The sequence below is a fragment of the Oryzias latipes genome, chromosome 3 (assembly GCF_053564925.1).
Source record: "Oryzias latipes strain Hd-rR chromosome 3, Olatipes_Hd-rR_3.1".
Taxonomy (NCBI): Eukaryota; Metazoa; Chordata; class Actinopteri; order Beloniformes; family Adrianichthyidae; genus Oryzias; species Oryzias latipes.
The window spans coordinates 27,365,519-27,387,018 of NC_136239.1; the positions used below are offsets into that span (position 1 = coordinate 27,365,519).

General features: G+C 37.4%; 1 protein-coding gene across 2 annotated transcripts in view; it reads right to left on the reverse strand.

Annotated features, from left to right (window-relative positions):
- LOC101164142 (CUB and sushi domain-containing protein 1) overlaps window positions 1–21,500 on the reverse strand; it is a 411,649-nt gene that overhangs the window by 123,388 nt on the left and 266,761 nt on the right. For both annotated transcript variants that reach the window (XM_023953530.2, XM_078944567.1), the window contains exons 11-20: window positions 18,606–18,709; window positions 18,225–18,337; window positions 13,761–13,943; window positions 13,434–13,619; window positions 9,303–9,443; window positions 6,264–6,385; window positions 6,056–6,128; window positions 4,877–5,015; window positions 3,991–4,178; window positions 3,706–3,894 (exon numbers count right to left, since the gene is read on the reverse strand). In XM_023953530.2, the coding sequence (XP_023809298.1) occupies window positions 3,706–3,894; window positions 3,991–4,178; window positions 4,877–5,015; window positions 6,056–6,128; window positions 6,264–6,385; window positions 9,303–9,443; window positions 13,434–13,619; window positions 13,761–13,943; window positions 18,225–18,337; window positions 18,606–18,709 (1,438 nt within the window). The remainder of the gene's footprint in view (window positions 1–3,705; window positions 3,895–3,990; window positions 4,179–4,876; window positions 5,016–6,055; window positions 6,129–6,263; window positions 6,386–9,302; window positions 9,444–13,433; window positions 13,620–13,760; window positions 13,944–18,224; window positions 18,338–18,605; window positions 18,710–21,500) is intronic.

The following is a 21,500-nucleotide window of genomic DNA, read 5'->3' on the forward strand; positions in this document are numbered from 1 at the left end:
ACAATTGCTCTTTTAGAACATTACCAAAATGGTAATATTAACTGACAAACAACAGTATAATCAATGCATCAATACAAACATCCCTTTGAGAGGTTTTCAGAGGAGAAGCAGCTCTGCAGTGCCAACAAAAAGAAAAACCTTTGGGTGATAGAGCTGAGGACAAAGACACGGGACAGACTAGTGGTTCTGTCTCAGTGCTGAGATCTATTTACATTAATGTATACTGAATCAATACTGTCTCTTCTGTTGGTGTATATTAGATTCATTTATAAGAAAGATTTTATTAACACCAAATTAGTGGAAAATACAAAGGTCCTAATGCCCTTGTAAAAATACGATCGATTTTACTTAAATATGATTAAAAGTACAGAATGTTAGGCTACCAGAACATGATCATCTTGTTAATCTACCATTATTCATGTTCTTTTCTTTACCAAATTAAATATGTATTTTGTGATTATGTTGTGATCACAAACCAGCTTCTGCTTGATTACTTCAAAATGATTGCTTAGTCTATGGTGCAAAGTTTTCATCAGTATTTCTAATTACCAACTTATGAAATTAAACCTGAGTTGACAGCATAACACACTTAAGTAGTTGCTTTAAACTGATCTGAACCTACAATCCTGCATATAATCTTGCATATATTTGGATGTTTTTCTTAGGATAATAGCATTCTTTGGGGTTCGTGGGCTGCGTCCCTGTCGGTTCATTCCAAATAAACAATCTGACGTATTTTCTACAGAAGTTTCCGGCCATTGGATATGAGTCACTTATTTCCTGGAGATCTAATATCTATTGTCATTTGATCAAAATAAAATGGTAAGTACAGAGAAACACTATGCTTTGTGCAACCTAATCTCTTATTAGCCGAGTTATGGTTCTCGTAACTACTTCAACACTCTCGAATCACAGGACAAGAAGATACACAACTTAATGATCCAACCTTGTCAAAAAAACCAGAGTCTGATCTTGGCTTTACAAAGAGCCTTGACATTCTTACAAAAAGTAAGACTTTGACTTTGGTCACTTCTTACTTGTTACTGTCTTGACACTATCTTTAAACTTTTAAGATGTCATGACACTATCAGCATTTTCCCTGCTAAATAAAAGAGCAGCCGTTGTTCTCCGATGTATGTGGAAATATTGCTGATGTGTAGGAAAAACTTGGGAAGTTTAACTCCAACAGTTTTCTAAGACACAAGTTAAAAGTAATAGAACAAGAAAGCTTTAAGGATGGCAGCATTACAAGAGCCACGTCATACCCAAAAAGTATTACTGTTCCCAATTTTCTGTTTAGGTGAAATAGAGAAGCATCGGCTGTAATAATGTACATTGCTAAAACTACTTCACCCTATGGTAGTGCACTGTCTAGTTACTATTTGAGTGTAATACAAAGCTGTAATTTACAGATTAATAAAATGGATTTATACAAATCTTATTGATACGTATAGTACAGCTTATATGACCTTACAATGATGACATACTTTGATCAAATCTTGCATAATGTCATTTGGAAGGTACAAATCTTTTCGTGTGACAGCTGTCTGGTGACATGAAATCCTAGACTGAAATCTGAAATGTCCCTGTGGTCATGCGATATGACAGGTTGCATGAGATGGACTGCCCCTGCAGGAATTCACAGGGGTGCACTGTTTGAAGGCATTCACAGCCTCTCTCTATATATATATATTCCAAATGATTGAAATTACAAAAATAATCTCACAAAATTATTGATTAGTTTTTACCAACAGATTCCCAGAAATGACTGTGAATAGACAGGGTGCTACACTTCAACAATTTTACAGTGCCTCTCAGCTCAGTAAACTGAACAAACTCACACGAGAACCTAAAAGGAACTTGAAGCTCACCTGAGATGCAACACATTCATCGTGGATAAGCCTGGCTTCTCTCAAGACGAAAGAGCCCCTACTAACTAATCTGGTTGTTTTTTGTTGCGACCATTCGGGCTACGTCGTTTAACAATCTCGCTGGCATTGTTAAAAGATCAGATTCTGTGTTAAACAGGGATATACTGACAGATCATACCTTTATTGATTAAAATGCTTGTTTGAAATCCCATTTGATTGTGTTTTTAAAACCTTAGTCCCACCCACTCCCTACCTTATTTGATGCAGACAAAAGGTTTATTGACTGCAGGTTTGCCATCAGGCTTTCACTAGAATTGTATCTCTGAGACTCTGCATTGAATGCTTTGGCCTTTAATGGTCCTCACCTGACCCAAATAAAGTCCAAAATCTCACACATGACAGCATTTGGAAACCACTAAAGGGAAATAAGAGACGTGAGCGTCAAGCCATTAGTCCTGCACAAAAAGACATTTAATGCACACATCAGCTGGAAGACAGGAAGGTAATTTCCTGGAGTGCCAACTGTCATTCCTGCTGCTTATGCTTCACTCTGGACCTCTCTAAGGCCATTCCCAAGGCTGATTTAAAAGCTTTAGACAACTCATCTCTTTCTTAAAGATTCTTTTTTTTTCTTAAACATTGTTCTGCACTTTACAACCTTGCACACCATGTTTCCTGGAGCATCCTTGCCTTGGATCTGTCTACATTACAGAAAACCTGTGCTTATGCAGGTGGGTTCAGCATTAGGTCAAGCTAAACTAAGACCATAACGTTTTCTACCTGGACTGATAATCAAATACATTCACAAGAGTAAATTACTAAGTAAATACCACAAGTACTGTGATTCTGCAGTATCCACCAAGCTTCTGCTTTATGTTACTTATTGCATGCTCTTTAAGATGTTACTGGGATAAGATCACAAATTTTTTGAGAAGCAAAAAGAACAAAAAATGTCTACCTGTTGAAGGTATTTTAAAGGTATGTAAATGTAGTCAGTATTTGTCAAATACTGGGTACCAGTCCAATTACATTTATTTATATTTATTATTGGGTATATGTCCATGCTCTGTTGGAGCCTAACCTAGATGTTGTCTACTTTATTAACCTTTCTATTGTAAATGCGATTTATGATTTGGCAAAGCCAAAATGATAAATCTATTAGCAGAGAAATCCAAATCATATCAATCTCTAATCTTTTAATTTGTTTTCCACATGTTTTGGTTTAAGTTAAGAAAATTAGATTTAGAAAGTTCCTGCAGATTATGCGCATCAAAGAAAGCTGTAACTTCTACATTGAAATGTGTGGTGAAGCTCATCTTTTTCACAGAGTAAGAATAAACTTCATCAAATCAAAACTTTTTTAAGAGGACACATTCTCAAACTCAGTGCAAAGCGTTGTCTAAGACAGTATTGATTTGATTATACACTCCATAGAAACGTTCACTGGTTCACAGTCAGTCTCACCAGTGGATAAAGTGTACCACTTTAAAAACAGTCTACTCCTAAGTGGAGCCAAGAGAAGAGAAAATAAATGTCAAACCAGCAGCTGCAAAATGTTTACCTCCAGAAGAAACAGTTAAGTGTACATAAATTCTTGAGCATAGAACACACCTTTGTGTTTATGTACAACTATGTGTGTCTGTCTGTGGTCTCTGTTGGGAAGATGGCTGGCATTTTTGTATATAAAAGTAAGTGCTATCTCAAAGGAAAAGGCTAACAACTGGGGTTTAAGATTACATTCCTCGGCGATCGAGTTTAAAATTATTATTCTAAGAACCCAAATCCCTCTACGGCAAGTTAATACAGAGATCTGAAATGAAAGATACATTCGTACCATGACAACTAGGAAGAGCGTGACTCCACTGATGATTCTGCTCACAGACAATTGGCTCTTCATCGCTTAGTGTGTATCCAGGGTCACATGCAAATGAGACACTGGAGCCAATAGCAAAGTTGTTGCCATGGCGACGACCATTGACTGGGATTCCAGGATCGAGACAAGAGTCCGATTCCATATTCACACCTGAAAATCAACACAAACACATCCGAGTCAACAGGCTGAATGAAGCAGACGTGTCCGTAAAAAAACATTTGTCATAAAAGAGTCAATCAATCCTACTTTCATATCTGATGCTGAAGCCTGCTGCTGAGCGGCTGTTGTCTGTAGTGAACAGCAGGAACAGGAAGTTGGATGTGGAGATCAGGAAACGGGGTGCTTGGGTGCCACGGTATTCCCCGATCAGGGGAGACGAGGCTGAAGACCCATCTCTGATCTCTAGTGTGTCATAGCTGACTTCTGTCTGGAACCTATATTGACAAATAGAAAAGGAAATACTACACATGGAACAACCTCAAATGTGTAAATATCATCCTTAACTATACAGAAAATGTAGCTAAGCATTGAAGATTAATACATGGAAAATTGATTTTAACGTCTGCAAAACAGAGTAGCCAGCAAATCTAAGAAATGTATATGATGGATAAACATTCACTCACAGGAGTGTCTGGTGGTTTCTGAAAATTTTTGTAAAGTTTTAGAATCAGTCGTGCATAAAAGTGGGAAAAACTGATGAACCTAAAAAGCACACTGTTGGAACAATATTTTCACAGCTAATTGAAAAATATACTATTATCTGGAATAAACATGTAGATTTAGGCCAATATCTTAAAAAAATAATAACATAAATAAATTCACCTGTACACCACACCCCAAAAAGACAAATGTTACCTACAATGGTTTCTGGTTGGTGTGTATTCATTCATGGCTTGTTTCCACATTAATGGTTAAGTCAAAGGAATCTTGCATTGCAATAGGAAAAATCGTATATAATAATAAATATGTACTGTATATAGTTTAATCCAGCTTTCCAGTGCCACTATTAAGGAAAAACATGACTGACTGGATAATCAAACCAAATGAAAATGCTGATAGCAGACATATTTTAAGACAAACTAAAATAAGTTTGACAACACACTTTTTTGTGAAACTAAAAAAAAAACATTACTTGTCAAAGTGTATCTTCACAACTTGGTCTGTTTGTGCTTCAATCACCCACTGGCATCTCAGAGAGTCTTTATAAAAAGAGGGCCAACCTGGAGACAGCACAACACCACTGGGGGCTGTGAGATGGCCTCCACAGGGAGCTGGAAGTAGATCAAGTTGCACAAAAAACACAAACATGCAAACAAGAGAATCAGAGAGAGAAATGAATCTTTTTTGTCTTGTAACTAATGCCGTAGGTCCTACTTGTGTCGTAACTGTGTTTTGGTGTGAGTACAAAAAGTATAAACACAAGTTTACTGTTTCCTAACAACTTTGTTAAAAATAAGCTCTTACACTAACTACCATTTCATTCAGTTTTATACACTGAGATATTGTGTTGTTAACCTCCCTTGGTTGACAGGTTTTTCTTATTATTTCTTGTTATTTCTTTGTGCTTTTCAAAACTCCAAGTACCTCACCAATTCCAATTGTTCTTTTAAGTCTGGACTCTAAGCACTTTTGTGACTTTTCTACACAGTCTGCATTCCCAATCAGCAGCACTTGGAAAATTCAATTCAGTTTATTTATAAAGTGCCAGTGCTCAACTGAGGTCATTTCAAGGCATCACACAAAATGGCAAAAAAGCATTTGAAGTAATCCACAAGAAACTAACCTCAGAAATACAACAGCTATAAGCTTTACCCATCTAATAGGATCGAGTCTCTTTTTTATTATTTCCCTATTTATTTTAAAATGACAATCTTACTCAATTCTGTTATTTTCTTAAAGCATTTTATCAACAACAGATACTATTTGATGATGTATTTTTGTCAATAAAACTAAGGTGCAAGCTAAAGAGACAGAAGAGCTGCTAAAATATTATGAAGCTCTCAATTGCTGCATTCACATGTTCTTATTATCACACCGTGAATACACACTTTTATTTCAGTCTGATTATACTATAATAAATGTAAAATATGTTATATGAACAGACACAGTTATCTTACTTTAAATAATCAAATCAAAAGCCGAGGCTAGAATCAATTAAATACACATGCAATAGGTTGGATGCATAAACGTGTTTGTGCTGCACAGTGAAAGCCAACTATTGTAATTTTTGGTTAGATTTTAATTGCAAGGAAAGCATTTTGAAATAATATTCACTATGTTCCAACAAAAGAATAGAAGTATTTCTGGTCACCGTCACAACGAGGTACAGCAGCAGACCAAACAACATTCCCATCTTGAATGATGCAGGTTACTTGATCGGACCCCTGTGCAAAAGTCACATAAAAAATCTGTTTAACTAATATCCATTTTCATGCCATCACCCCCCATTATTGTATTCATTACAAGAGGAAACAGTTATTAAAACAAACTGTTGAACTGGCTCTTTTTTATATAATTACCTGTGTCCTAATGAATCCTTGATCACAGCGAAAAACCACTGAGCTACCAAGCTGAAACAGGTCGCCATATCTTTGGCCATTGATGGGAACCCCTGGATCATGACATTCATTTTGACCAAATGCTAAAAGGGAAAAAAAAACAAAAGAAATCAATAAAGAAGTTCAAGTATAAATCAGGTCATTCAGGATTAAATGAGGACGGTAAAGCAAAACCAAAGTCCTTTAGAGATTATTAGAACTGAAATGCAGGTGCAATATTTCATTTTCTATACTCTCTGTGGACAAAAACATTCTTATAGAATGAACAATATGAACAATCTTTATGCATTTTCAAAAAATGTCCATAGCCAATCCCATATGTATTGAAAATTATATCTCTTAGTAAATATGCCATGTCAACTGATACGGAAAAATGAGAATTAAATGATCATTTTATGTATTCAACTCTGCCATATTTGGTTTATTTTATCCACATTCAGGAGATTAACCTGATCCAGTAGTTAGCACGCAAACTTACAAAGCATACGAAAGCATTTATATTTTTCTCTTTGTCAAATACGACCCTTAAATGAAGGCACAGACACAAGGTCACGTGGGAGGCAGTGTGAAATGGTGCAAAATGTCATGGTAATCACAGAAAATGAATCAGAGTCAGTCATCCAAAACTAGTTCATCTCATTGAAGGCAAATACACAGGCTCCAGTCAGGTTCAAAGACTGACAAGATGACAGGCTTAATAAGGCAAAGCTTGAGTAAGACACGCAAAAAGTGATCAGTCCAGCAGAACTAATCAAATTGGGACACAGGAATGCTGGCAGTTAGTTATCTAAGCACCATCCCTTTTTGTGCCACTTCTATATTTGATAAGTTTGAGTAGCTGCATATATTTTGGACATAAGATTCCATGTGTTATTGACATGGTTTTGCAATTATTTCTTTTCTACTGACAAAACATCTGACAGTTGTTGATCCATTCTGAGTTGTCCCAATTGCCATTCCTAATTTAATTGTTAGTCCAGTAGGAATTCCCAGCTCTCCTTTCCTCCTGTTTTTTCCTCCTCCTCAACTAAAGCTCCGACAGATTTCCCTTTGTTATGTCTTGCTGCTGCTGCTTTAGTGCATCTCCTGTCATTCTGCTCACCTGGCAGGTGTGGCCAATGGATCTTGATCAGCACCTGCCAGGTATTTAGGTGAGAGGAGGCCTCAACCAGGAGAGGCATGCAGAGCAGAGCAGAGCAGAGCAGAGCAGAGCAGAGCAGAGCAGAGCAGGGCAGGGCAGAGCAGAGCAGGGCAGAGCAGGGCAGAGCAGGGCAGGGCAGGGCAGAGCAGAGCAGAGCAGAGCAGAGCAGAGCAGAGCAGTTTTGAGTTGGAGCTGTGTTAGTTGGTTTGATTTCATTTTGATTCCTTCTTGGTCCTCAGCAGTCTTATACTGCTGGGTTTTGTTATGTTAGTTTGGGGTTAGACCTTGGTAGTACTTATTTGTGTGGTTTGTTTATTTATCTTCAATAGTTAGATTCTGTTAGGCAGCCTTAGCAGGGAGCTGCTGACTCCGGTCAATGTGGCTGGGTCAGTTGTCTCCCTGAATTATTTTATGTTTGGCCCTGGCTCCAATCCCTCTGTTTTGTCTTTTGTTGGGACCAGCACAGTAATTATTTAATTCTTCTTGTTTTACAGGACACAGGTTATTTCTCCCACTTAATAAACTGTGTTCCCAAATTTATTTGATGTCCATCGTTCATATGTTCTGGCCCCTTTGTGATTTCCCCTAGACCGGGACAGGTTTGCCTATCGGGGCTGTAACACCCTCACATCTGTTTGTGAGTTTACTCTGTCCAGTTGATATATAAATGTGTGTGTGTGTGTGTGTGTGTGTGTGTGTGTGTGTGTGTGTGTGTGTGTGTGTGTGTGTGTGTGTGTGTGTGTGTGTGTGTGTGTGTGTGTGTGTGTGTGTGTGTGTGTGTGTGTGTGTGTGTGTGTGTGTGTGTGTGTGTGTGTGTGTGTGTGTGTGTGTGTGTGTGTATATATATATATATATATATATATATATATATATATATATATATATATATATATATATATATATATATATATATATATATATATATTTTTTTTTTTTTATTTATTTTTTTATTTATTTTTTTTTGTCTTCCAGCCAGACTGTTCATTTCTTATATTTAGGTCTCACAATGCTTTTTCTTCACCAGTTGGCTGATTGCAGCCTTGTCACTGGCTATTCATTCCTGTCCGACTCCTTGGGATTTTATCTCTTCTTTTGCAAACAGCCTCAGTCTTTCAACTGCTTTCACATCCGTCAGTTTCATCTTTCCGTTTATGTGTCACAATTCAATCCAGTAAAATGCTCTCTTTGTTGTCCAAGGAAAACGATATGTCTACTCTTGTTACTTTTGGGTTGATACAACAATTTCTGCAATCAAAACTTTATTCATGGGCCGCAGTCGGTCGATGGAAGGGTCGGCGCTTCGATCCCCACTCCCCCAGCCAACCATCATTGTGTCCTTGGGCAAGACACTTCACCCTCCCTGCCTCCAGTGTGTGAATGGGTATGAATGTCTGGTCAGAGGGTCTGTAGGTGTGTACTGGCAGCCACGCCTCTGTCAATACATCAGTAGCTTACCATCACCAAGTATGAATGAGGAGGGAATGAATAATGGACACATTGTAAGTGCTTTGAGCGTCTGGAAGAGCGCAGATAAATCCAATCCATTATTATCATTACTAATATTGTAGCTGGCCTAAAAGTGTCTGAAGTCATACAGAAAGTAACATCAGTGTTGAAAAAACATCCAGTCAATTAGTAATACCAATCATATAACCATTTTGATTGTGGATTTCACTTCCCCAAAAAACATAACTCCTGTAGGCATTAGATCCATCTTTATAAATAATCTAGTTCGGTGAGTATGAAGTATTACATGAACACACTAGATATTTGGATAAAATATCAAATAACATACTCAATAAAAACAATGTCAAAAGATCTTATTGAGTTGGCTGACAGTCACTAAAAAATGTACATACTGGTATAGCTGATATTAAATCCTTTCCCAGTGTTGGAATGATCAGACTGAAACTCCAGTTTCATGATGTGTCCGTTGGAGGCGATCTGCGCAGGAACATTTTTTCCAGAGAATGTCCCAAATGTGGTTGCTTCTGACAAACCTAAGAAGTAATAGAATTAAAAAAAAACAACAATTAAACAGATGTCTAAAAACTCCAAAACTTACATATTTTTTGCAGAATAAAGGGCGATTGTGAAAATATTAAAAGATGCAATGCAATTACAAATCATCTACACATTTTTATTGAAATCAATGGAAGATTGGTTGTTTATGACATCCAACCAAAATTAGAATATTTAGTCAAAAACAAACTGAACCTACATATTTTGTTGTATTTTTACTTTAAAAATGGACATCATGTACGACAGTAGGGTCTTGTTTATAATGTTTTCTGAACAAGTCGCTTGCTGACTGTGCAGTGATAAGAAATAACCACCACTAAAGAAAAAAACATGTTCTCCAAGTGGTATGCATTATAGAAAAAAGAAGCAATACACCATGTAAAGTGCAGTGAATGTGCATAGATGTCCCAGTGTGAGACTGTTTTTACATACCATCTTATTAATGTTACATTAAACTTGAACTAAATATTTTAACTGAACACGAAAGCAAGCCAGGCAAACAAATGCCTGAAGAATTGAGTAATCTTAAGAAGATCAGAGTTGAATAAACTGTTTTTATTCCTGGGCCTTCATTTAAATGATCCACCTAAATTAACCAGGAGGGACTGATATCATATGATTGTGCCGTTTCCCTTGATGTGACCTAAAGCATGCTTTTGTGTATAGTTCCGGGGGGAAGAATATTTTCTGCAGTACTCATCATCCCCTACGGGTATAAGTTGCAGTGACTTTAAGGCATTGTTCTGTAGTCATGATGGACTGGCAGTGCAGCAGCTGAGTGGCTGTAAAACTCCTACTCCTGCCGGCCCTGTGCAGCTGTAACGATGTATCACCTCACTTCTGTATGACACATTTGTGTCATAGTATTTGGCCACTTAGTGCAACAAATTGGCATCCACATTAGTTCAGCACAGTCCTCTGCTCTTGAAAGTGCAACAGAATCATGTAAAGTCAGCTGACAACTCAATACAGTGATCAAATATTATTCCGAGCAGACCGCAGCAAGTCCAGATACGTTATCATTTGTCAGAAAGGAACAGATAATATGCTAATGTGTCATTAGAATAGGAGAAACTTGGAATGTGGTAGAGAAAAGCAAGTACAAGCATCTGTAACAGTTGCTTGGTAAGAGCAGAAATAGACCAATGAACTACAAGTTGCTCTAACATTTGTACAAAAAACAAGTCGATTTTACACATAAAACTGTACCTTGATTCAAACGTAACTTACGTATCAAAAGATTATTTATAATACTAAAAATTAGAATCAAAGAGTAAGACAATGCAAATAGCCTATTCCCGTGCATCCCTTTTTTCAAGACAAAACCAATAGCGTGTTGTTGTCATTGGTCATAAATAAAAAAAAATAATGGGACAGCCAGAATTTATGTTTTACTTCAATTTAAAAACTTTAAAGGTTTCAGTGGTTAGGAATTTGGAGACCAGGTAATCAAATGTGGATCTTTGAGGGAACTTTCAGTATGTGCCTGTACATGGTACAGGTAATATCAGTGATAAATTGTATCAAAGGCTACCAATTTTTAGACAATTTGTATTGTAAATTAAAATAAGGCTGTTGATGATTGATTATCCTAATGTTCCAAGGCACATTTTTCACATGAAAAACTTTATTTCAAACTTTATTTCTGTTATCCAATAAAAGCTGCTTCAAACCTCCCTTACCTCACTTTCAAGTTATTAAATACAACATTATCAAAAGTTAATCATAATCATATAAAGGTTGTACAAAATTTAGATAGAAAACTAGACAAAATTAGATTTTTTAAAACTGGATATTGTACAGACTCAAATAAACCTCAGATGTAAAACTACAAGAATGTAATTTATCCTCACATTTCATTTAGAAGAAGCATGTTAGACAGTATCAATAACTTATCTGTATTTATAAATTCTAAATGAGTAATAACTCATAGTCAGTGTTGCCAGATAGAGTCACAGTTTTCCAGCCCAAAAGTCATCTAAAACCGCCCAAACGGGGGGGGGGGCAAATGACTTACACATTCACAGATCACAGATGTAGAAAGGGGCTATTACTCGACTGGCTTTTTCACAGCTACCTGTCCAGTCTAAAAGCTCAATCATATCTATCTATCTATCTATCTATCTATCTATCTATCTATCTATCTATCTATCTATCTATCTATCTATCTATCTATCTATCTATCTATCTATCTATCTATCTATCTATCTATCTATCTATCTATCTATCTATCAATTTATCTATCTATGATTGGGAGAAACAACAATATACAGCTTTTGTAGATTTTTTCCCCTACTGGACTGATTAAGTAACCGATGCAGTGATTTTTCAAAATAAAACATTTCTCAAAATCAAAGATAGTTCAGACTATTAATAAAAGGAGTACAGTATTGAATATTTCTTCAGCGGACCGGCCTTCTTCCATTCATTTTCTTAACCCGCTATAACCTATGTATAACCTCTTCCATCCTTGTGCTGCGCTTGCGCCAAAGCGCCCCGACTACTACCGTGTCAACCTGCTGCTATGATGACCGTGTTTAGCGCTCTCTGTGTTGGACACACTGGAGGAGCGCGGGGGAAAACAACTCTGAGCTACAGAGGATGTGAACAGGTGAACAGGTAGAGAGGAAAAGCAGGTAGAGAGGCGGGGGAGGGGCTTTGGCTTTAAACTGTCAGAGAGATGGAAACACGGGCGTCAGATTCAGACGCAGCTTTCACTGTGAGAGTTGAAGCAGAGACTTTCTCTGGGATGATTTTATGAACTCAAACATGGAAACATGATTACCATGTAAAACTCTTCAAACCATAACGTTAGCTCGTAGCTCCGCCCACACGCGACCACGGTGTCAGCTTTAAAGAACGCAACTTCTAAGAGGAGGGGCGGGGCGGCAAACCCCCAACAACAGGTTAGATGACAGAACCCATTAAGCGTCTCTACCTGGTGCGTTCACGGAGCTTCAGAACATAAGACTTCAACAGCCACTCAGCCTATTATATATTCATGAGGGGGAAATACCCGCCGAACAGACCCTAAAACCGCCCAAATTATGCATACCCGCCCAAAGCCATTTTTACCCGCAAATTTAGAACCAAAACCGCCCAATTGGGCGGAAAACCGCCCAATCTGGCAACACTGCTCATAGTCCATCATGACCACCTTATCCACCTCAAAAACCTCACTTTTAGACTTTCAGTTAAAAATGTACCCACATATAATACACAAACTTCAACTATATTTCTTAAACATTTTACTATTTGCTTTCTATCCAGAATGCTTGCATCTCTTTAATTCAAACTAAATCATGATTTGACATTTGACGTGGCATGTTTTCTCAGGAGGACATTCTGTAACCCTGATGTCACGGGTACTCAGACTGTGATAAGGCAAACAGGCCTCATACAGAGATTTCTATTATTGTGGACAGTCTGATAACCAAAAGGTGAGTCTTTGTGTGTCTGTACATAAATGCATTGTAGGCTGATATCAATGTGCAAAATCAAATGATCATTTAAGAGTTAGAATCTTTGGTTCAAGAATCTTTGTAAACCTTCAGAAATTGGATGACATCCGTTTACTCTACATTGCTAATTTATGAAACCTAATAATTGACACATAATGGAAAACTTGGCCATGATTATTTGAGACACAACTTTTTTTTTTTTTTTTTGCATTTTCACAAAAATATATTGCAGATAAATAAGATGATCCCTCAAAAATTATCACCAAGATTATGGGATGCAGATGTAGTCAGGAACACTAGATATCCTCAGTCTCTGAGTGGTCTTTCATTTGGGAGTAAAAGTTAAAGCAATTCAAGTAAATAACAATGATGCCAATGTCTATGACTTTAGCTTGTAGTTTAGAAGTAAATTGCTTCTCATTTTTTCCGCATCTTTTTTTCTTCTTTTACACCCAGTTCTCTTGAAAGTAAATAGATAAAAGTGAAGAGGTATTACAGCATAATTACCTTCATCTTTGACCACCAACCAATCAAATGGTGGCTCCAGATCAAAGTCGGAGAAGAGGAGATGTATGCGGCTCCCGGGTTCAGAAATGATCAACCACACACAATTCAGGTTATTGCCATACTCCTCTGGGTAGTTAGGAGATAATATAGTCCCTGATGGAGCAGTGAAGTTGAAGAAACAGGAAACTATACAGAAGAAGGAAACAAGGTCAGACAATAGGTTTACGTACATGGAGGCGATCAGTACTGCAGATAGGTAGTTTACAACTGAACTCAAAAGGACAGTACTATTGGCCCATTTGACGGCAAACATCTATGTTTACTCACAGACACAGCTGGGTTTTTTGCCAGACCACTGGTTATTGCGCTGGCATGTGATGGTTTTTTCACCAACAAGTTCAAAGGCTGCCTGGCAGAAGAATGTTAACACGTCACCATGTTGAAAATGATCGCCACTACGGTGACCAAATGCAGGCACACCAGGGTCACCACAGCCTCCCTGTTCGATCTCTGTAACACACAGACAGTTGTGTTTCTAAGCTGATGTCAGCAAGGGACTCAGCAACATTCAGAGTAAGTGCTTTTATGCTTTTGTTTGTGAAGTGTTGATAACGGAAATTACAAATTGTGTTGACAGCAAGTGAGACAAATCCATAGAATAATTACAGGAATAGCAAATATGACACCTCGTTCAGTTCAACAGTATTGCTCAGTTATTACATTTTCTCCTTTTGTTCTTTTTGCAATAAAAATTGCTGAATGACATTCAGATGTTTGGTATCAACAAATTATTCTATTCTATTCAATTCTATTCTAATCAAATATGTTTCAGCATCAGCAAAATACATGTTTATATTTAGGTGTATATTTTTCATATGAACACTGAAATAAATGTGTGCTATATGTTTAAGACTCAAACTACAATTAGGAAACTTAAACTACATCTAAGAATATAGCCCTATTGTTGAAGTTTGTGAGTTTTCAGTTTAAAAAGTGATCACTATCTGATACTGTCTTTAGTGATGAGAGGTAAATGCATTTTGGAATTTATTTTCAGAGGATGTCATACAATGTATTATGAGTCTTTGTTTTTACAGAACATTGTTGATGTAGCTGACTGCAGCTGTGGTTACAAGGTTGTCGTTGCCAACAGTGCAGCAATACTGAGACCCGGCGGTGAACAGACAGGTGAGAGAGGCTGGCAAGCCAAGAAAAAAAAAATTATCCTGTGTGGCCAGCGAGTCTCATGGGACACCCAAGGCAGCTGACAGGTGCTGACAGACCACATTGACTGCCCACTTGGCTGTCACCAAGCCACTCAAAAGTGGTATGTGTGAGGAATTAGATGGGGAAATCATTTAGAAGATGACTTTCAATTAATTTTGAAAAGAAAATAACAAATCTTGCAAATTGGTGTGCCCTTGAGGTTAGAAGTATAGGCCTGACTCACTTTTGGATCAAAATTTGGGTGATTTCAGACAGGCTGGGCTTAATTGTGCTATGACTAAGATTTCTTGGGTATTCAAGAAAAAAAAAGTTTTATTTCTCTTCCAAATAAACAGAATTTTAAAGTTTAGTTCAGAAAGTCTGGAGTATATGTGCTATCCTCTACTATACCACCCTGGGCAGTAATAGAAAGAAAACAATCCTCCTCAAAGTGGCTGGATTTGTCCTCAGTAATGGGGAGTGCAGTTTAGCCATTGGGGAGAGGCTTTAGGTGTAGTCACTACTCCTTTATTTCAAGAAGAGCCAGTTGAGGTGGTTTCCAAGGTGCCAAAGAGTGTCTGCTACCTGTCTCATTCAATACTGCATTACGGCACTGCGATACTTCTGACTGGAATCTGTCATTGTGTAACACATGCTCCACTGAGACTTTGCATCTGCTCTAGTATAGTCCTCAAAGTGTGTGTTTGTTTTTATGATCTCTTCACCTTCATTAATTTGAATGCACCTATCACAAGAACAGAATATTTCTGAAAGGATGAATCGATTTTTTGTGTGCTACAGGACCATAGCTCACTGTCAAAATGACTGACACGTGTCATCATCAATATTAGTGACACTTTGGTAAACTTCTCATTCAAAGTTACTTTTTAACACAGAAAAAAAATACCTTAATTACTGTCAAAATCTTTTTTCTCTAAAGCATAAAGCATTAATAATTTTGAAGGTAAATGCAATACGAAACGAAATGTTGTTCTGCCACAGTCTTTTAAATATGCAGTTATTAAAGCTCTTCTGAAAAAGCTCAGTTTAGATCCTAGCAACTCGGCCAACTATAGACCAATATCAAACCTCCCCTTTATTTCTAAAGTCCTAGAAAGATTTGTAGTTAGGCAGCTTCACTGCCACCTACAGGGTGACAATGGCCACTTTGAAGACTTTCAGTCTGGGTTTTGACCTCACCACAGCACAGAAACTGCACTAGTTAGAGTCTCTAATGACTTGTTATTGACCTCAGAAAAGGGATTAATTTCTATTCTGGTCCTGTTGAACCTCAGTGCAGCCTTTGACATTATCGACCACATTATTTAACTCCAAAGTTTAGAGCATGACATAGGGATCAGAGGATCTGCCCTCCAGTGGTTTAAATCCTATTTATCCAATGGGTACCAGTTCGTTAATGTAAATGGACATTCCTTTCAGTGCACTCGAGTTAACTATGGAGTCCCACAGGGCTCAGTTTTAAGTCCCATCCTGTTTATGCTTTAAATGCTATCCGTAGGAAACATGATCAGGAAACATAGAATTAATTTTCATTGTTGTGCAGACGATACGCAGTTGTATTTATCCATGAAACCTGACCAGAATGAAAATATAGAGAAACTGAATGCCTGCATCAGAGACATCAAGACCTGGATGACAATGAATTACCTTCTCTTGAACCCAGAAAAAACTGAGGTCATTAAAAAACCTCAGAGATACTCTGTCTGCTCAGATTGTCTCCCTGGATGGCGTAAGTATAGCCCCCAATTCCACAGTTAGAAACCTTGGGGTTTTGTTTGACCAGGATTTATCATTTAAGGCTCACATATCTCAGGCGTGTAGAACTGCCTTTTTTCACCTGCAGAATATAGCTAAGATCAGAAATATACTTTCTAAGAGTGATGCTGAAAAAGTCATCCATGCATTTGTTACGTCTAGACTGGATTACTGTAACTCTGTGTTGGCAGCATGTCCTAAGAGTTCCTTAAGAAGTCTCCAGCTTGTTCAGAACGTAGCAGCTAGATTGTTAGCAGGAACTAGCAGAAGAGATCACATCACTCCGTGTTAGTTTCACTTCACTGGCTCCTCACATGGTGTGGCCCCATCCTATATCAAAGACCTCATAGTGCCTTACCATCCAAGTACAACACTTCGCTCCCAAAATGCAGGACTGCTTGTGGTTCCTAGAATTAGTAAAAGTACAGTTGGAGGTAGAGCGTTTAGCCACCAAGCTCCTGTTTTATGGAATAAAGTCCCAGCTCATGTAAGAGAGGCCGACACAGTTTCTACATTCAAAGTTGGACTGAAAACATTCCTCTTTGGACAGGCTTATTATCAGACTAGGTAGTATTCTGAGATTACTTAACTTAATGTTAATGTGTTTAAATTAAACTTCATAACAATAACAATTAGTTGTAAGTAGGCTGCTAAAAGTTCGAAGCTGGGGTAAGTATGGTGCACTGGGGTTCTGTCCTCTTTTCTCATCTACTTCTACCCTCCTTCTCTTCTCTATTCTTGATTATTATTCATCATTTAGTTCTCCATGCCTCTGTTTGGTACAGTGCGATTCATGTACTGTCCCTCTTTCCCACTCCCCTCCTGTGGAGTGGGAGTGCTTCCAGATTCCAGTTGGCTCATCCATGCTCCTGTACATGACCGTTTATCTCGTCTCTGGCTCGTCTCTGCTCCTGCTCCTACACCTGGCTGTGGATCCTGTCTCCGGCTCGAGTCACGCCCCCGACCGTCCCCCCAACTCCATCTGGATGAAGCTCGTCTGCTGGACTTTAAATATGTATTTGTAGGGTTAGATAAGTTAATTCTTCTCTATAAGTTCTGGTACATCGCCTGTCCATCCTGGGGAAGGATCCCTCCTTCATGTGGGAACCCCTGAGGTTTTTTTACGGAATCCGTTTTTTTAGGAGTTATTCCTTACCGTGAAGGAGGGTCTAAGGGCAGGGATGTCCAATTTATTTTAATCTGTTTAGTTAGTTCAATTCAGTGTTTTCCTATTGAATTTTATGTATCCATGATACTATTGATTTTATGTTTACCTTACAATTACCCATACGAAGCCCATCAAAACGACTGTTGTTGTGAATTTGGGCTATACAAATAAAATTAAAAGAATTGAATAATAAAAAAAAACACATTCATCAATATTGATATTTCAAATGCTATTCTGTTCTATGCTGTTCAATTTTTAAAACAACCAAGCCAAACTTTAATAAAGATAAAGTACTCATCCTGGGAGAATTAAAGTGAAAACACATCTAAAAGCATTTTTTTTGTAAGACTCCATATACTGGGTCACTTAGAGATAAGTGAAATATACATATGTAAAGGGTTTGATTAATATTGTAAGAACAAACAAACAAACAAACAGTAAAAGACATGTGTAATTTAAAAGTGAAGCATGGCAGTGACAGTATTATGATATGAAGGCATATTTTAAAGAATGGGAATTTGCCAAAAATGGCAAAACATCATTTAATTTTCAATGAAATATGCAAAAAGTTAACATATTGTGCACATTTGAACATCACATTGAACAGCACATTTTAAAAATTGAGGGATGGGTTGATATACCTTCATATGTTGCCTTGAAGCCGATAGAAGCCACTGAGTCGTCAGATTGAAAGTGGAGCCACATTTGATTGGACAAACTGACTATGAGATCAGGTACACTGGAGCCTGTGAGTCTATACAGAAGCACAAAAAAACCACATTGTTCAACAACATTACCTAAATATCAGTAAACCTTTCCCTGCATTTCTAATCTATGTGCTGATTTCTCATTATGGTTCCAAATACAAGAACAGTTCAAATATGAACATTGCAGACGATTGACACAGTACATGCAGTCCATATTAATGCTGTAGCATTTTATGTCTACAGATGTCCTTTTCAGAGCCATCATAAAGTGATGACAAGTCAGTTGTAGATCAGAAAATATGACTTGAAGCTTACATGTCAAGAACCCTTCGAGTATCTTCTATCTTCCCACCATCTCCTACAGTCAGTGTGTCGTATGCTCTCTCCAGATCAAAAAAATCAAATGACAGCTTTATAACCTGTAAAAAAGAAAAAAAGAGAAAAGAAGAAAAACGCAAAAGCAGTCATCAAAAACACCTTCATTTGAAATATAGAAGAAACAGGCAAAACCAAAAATAACACGGTACCGTAAGGAGGTTGATCATCGCAATATATACATGTATATGATAGCACCAAAGAACTTCACAGTTTTACTTTCCAACTTCTTAAGCCTTTAAATATATGTTACTTAGTGTATTTTGAAGTATATTAATTAAAACTGATAGATTTTGACAGCTATTGCCGACTTCCACGACTTTGTAACTGCATGGGCAAAAAGAGAGGAAGAATTGTTTTGACACAACAAGAACAAACTATACCAGAAAAAAAATAACAGTCTAAAGTCCTAAAGTTTGAACTTTTCTTATAACTCATGTAGAAAAGTGGGTTAGGGCCCTGCTTGCATTTTTCCCTTGTTCCTCTACCTTTCTCCCCCGTACAACCTTCTTATACCTGTACGTGCAAACACTGAGTTATCTTCATCATTTTCATGTGTTTCATTCCACTCATTTCTGAACTTCACTAAATAAAATGGGTCCACATGTGAGATCTGTCTTGATTTGTTATTTCACTTTAAAGTCAAATCAAAGAAATCAAGCCAATAATTATGTATATAGCACTTCTCATATGTATCATAATACAACTCCAACATTGTAAATAAGACATCAATACACAACAGGGCTGGGACCCAAATTGGTAATATCTAGCTGTCTGCTTCCTCAAGATTTAGCTTGGATTTTTCGGAATCCCTGAGGGATTGGCAACTCCTGGATTCAAGAGGTGCATTCCTGCGTGTTTTTAACATACTCTGGCATGTTCTGATTGGCTGGACACACCTAAACCAGGTAATCAGTCATGAGTTGGGCTTGGATATGTGGAAATCATGCCAACACACCGGCCCTCGAGGAGTTGCCCATCCCCGGATACTTCCTAATTTGGTAATTTAAGCTACATCCATCAACCACCGTGATAAAAATAAAAAAATAAATAAAACCTGATGGTAAATAAAGGGAGTAACAGTGGCAAGCTATTGAAACATCATTTGTCTGCACTGTCTAATTGGGATTCTCCCCTGACTCCTTTTTCTCATTCTGATATGAAATGTACATCGAGATCACAGGTTGGAAACAAATTAGGCTGTCTTCCAAAGGGAATAAAATAAAATATGATGTGATGTATGACATAAATTACTTGACATGTTTGTATTATTTTTAATCCGCCTAAAATAAAGTTTTTAAAAATGTTACCACATAAATAGAAACTGAAAAAAAATATAAACGAATGGCCGTTCACTTAAAAGTTACAATAAAAGCAGTATTTGCAAAGATGTATTCAGCTGTTAAAACATTAAAACTGCAAAAGAAAACAGGTGTATTTGCCGTCAGTATAAAAGTGACAGATTAGTATTTTAAACAAAGAAATCTTTCCAGAATGGAAGAAATTAAGTGAAGTAATCCTGAGCTATGGATAGATTTGGCAGATATTTAATTTTAATCCAAGTTAAAAAAAGAGTTACTTGAGTAAACAACACTCCTTACCCTGCAATCACACCCTTCTGTTGTTGAACACTGAGATATTAATTGTTAAATGCTTGACTTGCAGGCACACTCGTGGCTGTAGTGGCATGCACAAAGCATCAGCTCATCAATCTGCTGTGCGCTCTCAAATGCGGCAATATTCGTATTCCATTATTTGCTGCTTGTCCATTATTTATTAGCTATACATCACACCGTGGCAGTATGGATGATGGCAAATTTCTGCTGTGTTCAGGGATACTCTGTGAAAAAAAAACGGCTGCTCTTATTAAGCTAGGTCCTAGTGCATTACTGTAGGGCCCTAAAATGAACCATGGACATGCAATCTGGTGATTGGGATCAGGTGAGAAGAACTGTGAAAGCTATTTCTACATGCCAGGAACAGTCATGAACTGCCAAGATTCTGACTGTGCTTCATCATTGTGAAAAATGGCTTATCTGAAGGATTACCTGCCATAATGGCAACAAAGATAATTAGAGCATGATACACATTTACTGTAAATCACTCATCATGTTTAACTTAGCCAGCTTTGCATAAACAGTATCCCAAAAGACCCAATTTTATGACAGGAAGATTTCAATACATTTTCTGGAAGAGCAAATAAAGTCGCTTTGAAGACACAGGGAAATAAACTCACCATAGATGAGAAAAAAAAAGTAACTTTTCCTGTGGATTCTTGATGCTAAAGCCCCAGGCAAAGAGGACTTAGAGAGTAACAGGAAGAAGAGGCAAAATGACATTGTGAGGCACTGACTATTGCTTAACAACAAATGACGCCAAACATTAATGAACCATTATAGTTTAGTGGGTGATGCGTTTTCCATTTCATTTGAAGGTTGGCTGAAGAAATAATGATGTCTAGAACACAGGACTATGGTCAAGCAGTTACAATTAAAAGTAAAACAGTTTCAAAATAAACACTGTCATTGTATGCACCAGAATTTGTGATGCAATCATCCCCACAAACAAACCATTTATTTTAAAAGTAACTTTATTTGTCCACAAAGCACATCAGTACAAAAACATATATTCATCTGTGGTGTTAGGGCAACACATTTACATGTTTGTATGGGCCCCTAATAGGCCTCCAAAAAGCACTGAACATTCTCTGGTGAAATGTCTATATTAAATCAGCTTTTAAAAAGAAAAGCAGCAATGTTTTTGATTCCCAAACCTCTAAGTGTCAAAATTGTAGTAATGTTTACAACTAACTTTGAAATTCTGTTTGTGAAATTA